Source organism: Alosa alosa, chromosome 17 (assembly GCF_017589495.1).
Source record: "Alosa alosa isolate M-15738 ecotype Scorff River chromosome 17, AALO_Geno_1.1, whole genome shotgun sequence".
NCBI lineage: Eukaryota > Metazoa > Chordata > Actinopteri > Clupeiformes > Clupeidae > Alosa > Alosa alosa.
In genome coordinates, this window is record NC_063205.1 from 12,943,199 (window position 1) to 12,945,698 (window position 2,500).

At 41.3% G+C, this 2,500-nt stretch overlaps 1 protein-coding gene across 4 annotated transcripts in view; it reads right to left on the reverse strand.

The window, feature by feature from the left end:
* Positions 1 to 2,500, reverse strand: part of dock4b (dedicator of cytokinesis 4b) — a 152,341-nt gene that overhangs the window by 32,239 nt on the left and 117,602 nt on the right. For all 4 annotated transcript variants that reach the window (XM_048267639.1, XM_048267640.1, XM_048267638.1 and 1 more), the window contains one exon: positions 582 to 730. In XM_048267639.1, the coding sequence (XP_048123596.1) occupies positions 582 to 730 (149 nt within the window). The remainder of the gene's footprint in view (positions 1 to 581; positions 731 to 2,500) is intronic.

The window sequence follows — 2,500 nt, forward strand, 5'->3', positions numbered from 1 at the left end:
CTTATACTTGAGATTAGCCATCATCGAGTTAATTAGGCTGGTGTGTGAGTGTGTTTGTGAGAGAGAGAAAGAAAGCGAGAGAGAAAGAGAAAGAGAGAGAGAGAGAGAGAGAGAGAGAGAGAGAGAGAGAAGAGAGAGAGAGAGAGAGAATAAAGACAAAGACAGGAGAGGGAAGTGTCAATAGTGAAAGAGAGGGACACATAGAAGTGTGCGGTAGAGAGATTGAGAGAGTGAGGTGCTCCGCACATTAGCGTCAACACTCCGCTTTCGACCTTCGGTTGCGTTAGATTCCATTGTTTTCAACACCACCCCACACACCAGCATCACGGTTTGCCACCGTTGCCGTGTAGATTACGATTCAGTGCTATTTTTGTCAGCGCCGCTCGATACAATCCATTTGTTCATCCAATGGTTGTCAGTTAAAAGTTTCAGCGCTGATGTGCGTGATAAGTCACAGCGCACTCATGACAGCAGGGCACTGGAGACAGGGAGCGAGGAAGCAATGTAAAGAGAGAGAGAGAGAGAGATAGAGAGAGAGAGAGAGAGAGAGAATCCACAACTGATAGGGAGTGTGTACACACCTTTCCCCTGTCGAAGTTCTCGATGATGGTGAGATGCAGGTACTCTTTGCGCTGCCACTCCGACTGCATGGGGTAGTTGAGGAATTCCCGTAGGGGGCGCTCTGACCACTCCAGCAGCTCATCATACAGCAGCAGGGTATAGGAGGCCTCTGGAGGAGGAAGGGGCAGAGAGATGGGGCAGGTGAGTGATAAAGCAACATTATACACAACATTACATTGTTCTAAGGTATGTTTTAGAATGGATTCATTGTACACATTATACACAACATTACATTGTTCTAAGGTATGTTTTAAAATGGTGTCATCGTTTTGTGACCTGGAATTCGCCTTGATAATACATGTTCATGGTGGTAAAAAAGCTAGTTGTTTATGCACAGTAGTGCCTGCAAGAAACTACTTTCAACTGAAAGTATTAGGAATACTTGCAAAAATACTGGCCTTCAGCATACTACACTGAGAGAAGGAAAGGACAGATACAGATCACTAGACCACTACAGTATAATCAGTACTACAGTGTAAATGTTGTGTACTACAGTCCAAATACAATACAGTGCAAATGGCAAATGTAGTGTACTACAGTCCAAATACAATACAGTGTAAATGTAGTGTCCTACAGTCCAAATACAATACAGTGTAATACAGTGTAAATGTAGTGTCCTACAGTCCAAATACAATACAGTGTACATGTAGTGTCCTACAGTCCAAATACAATACAGTGTAAATGTAGTGCACTACAGTCCAAATACAATACAGTACAATACAGTGTAAATGTAGTGTACTACAGTCCAAATACAACACAGTGTTAATGTAGTGCACTACAGTCCAAATACAATACAGTACAATACAGTGTAAATGTAGTGTACTACAGTCCAAATACAACACAGTGTAAATGTAGTGTACTACAGTCCAAATACAATACAGTACAATACAGTGTAAATGTAGTGTACTACAGTCCAAATACAATACAGTGTAATACAGTGTAAATGTAGTATACAACAGTCCAAATACAATACAGTGTAAATGTATCAATTCAGCTTTTGCGGGAAGAGAGAAAGAGATGGGTCAGTTGACAGTATTAAGTGAGTGCTGATACTGTCCAGGGACCTCTTGAGCACAGTGGCTAGCAGACAGACAGGTCATGTCAAGTGCAGCGTGCTACGAGCCGGACTCAGTGCTATCGATGTAGAGTGACAGTCTGGCTGCGGTGAGGTGGAGAAAAGGACCAGGTCTACATAGTGTGAAGTGCTTTGAACAGAATAAGGTGTGAATGCATGCAGCTGGGACTAGGTTCACTTCCTGTGTGACCACAGCTGAGTATACCCACATCTACCATCCTTTAGCCTCAAATAAAGATTTCCCTCCTATTTTCCATTAAGATGTATCTTATTACTTTTATGAAGCTATTATAATTATCTATTTCCAAATGTTAAAAAGCCTGGCCCATGTATGAATTCAGACACAGTGCTTAAGAAGTTTAAAACCGATACCCATCTATCTATGTGTGAAATCCATACTTTAACATTACAGCAGTGTCAATAAAGCCTCTTCTGTAAATGTACATCATATGCACAGTCTTAAAGGTACAGTCAGCGATTGCACAGGAAGTTGTGCTTGTTTAAGTTTATGTTTATATTTAAATTTACTAGCAGACACTTTTGTCCAAAACAACTATATACTATAACTACTAATTATACAACAAAACATACCTATTTTATCCAAGGACCAAATGAAACGCACCAGAGAGGTAGCTCACCCCTCCCTTCAGTATTCCCAGAGAAACTCCACACAGGGTTTTGTTTTATTTGGAGAACAGGCTACCCCCACTTTGTCTGTTTGTTTGTTTCCAGAGCCTTGAAAGCCTACAGAGACCGTTTTTTTTCTTTATAATGTACCCACGGAATGGGCAGCTAGCAGATCAT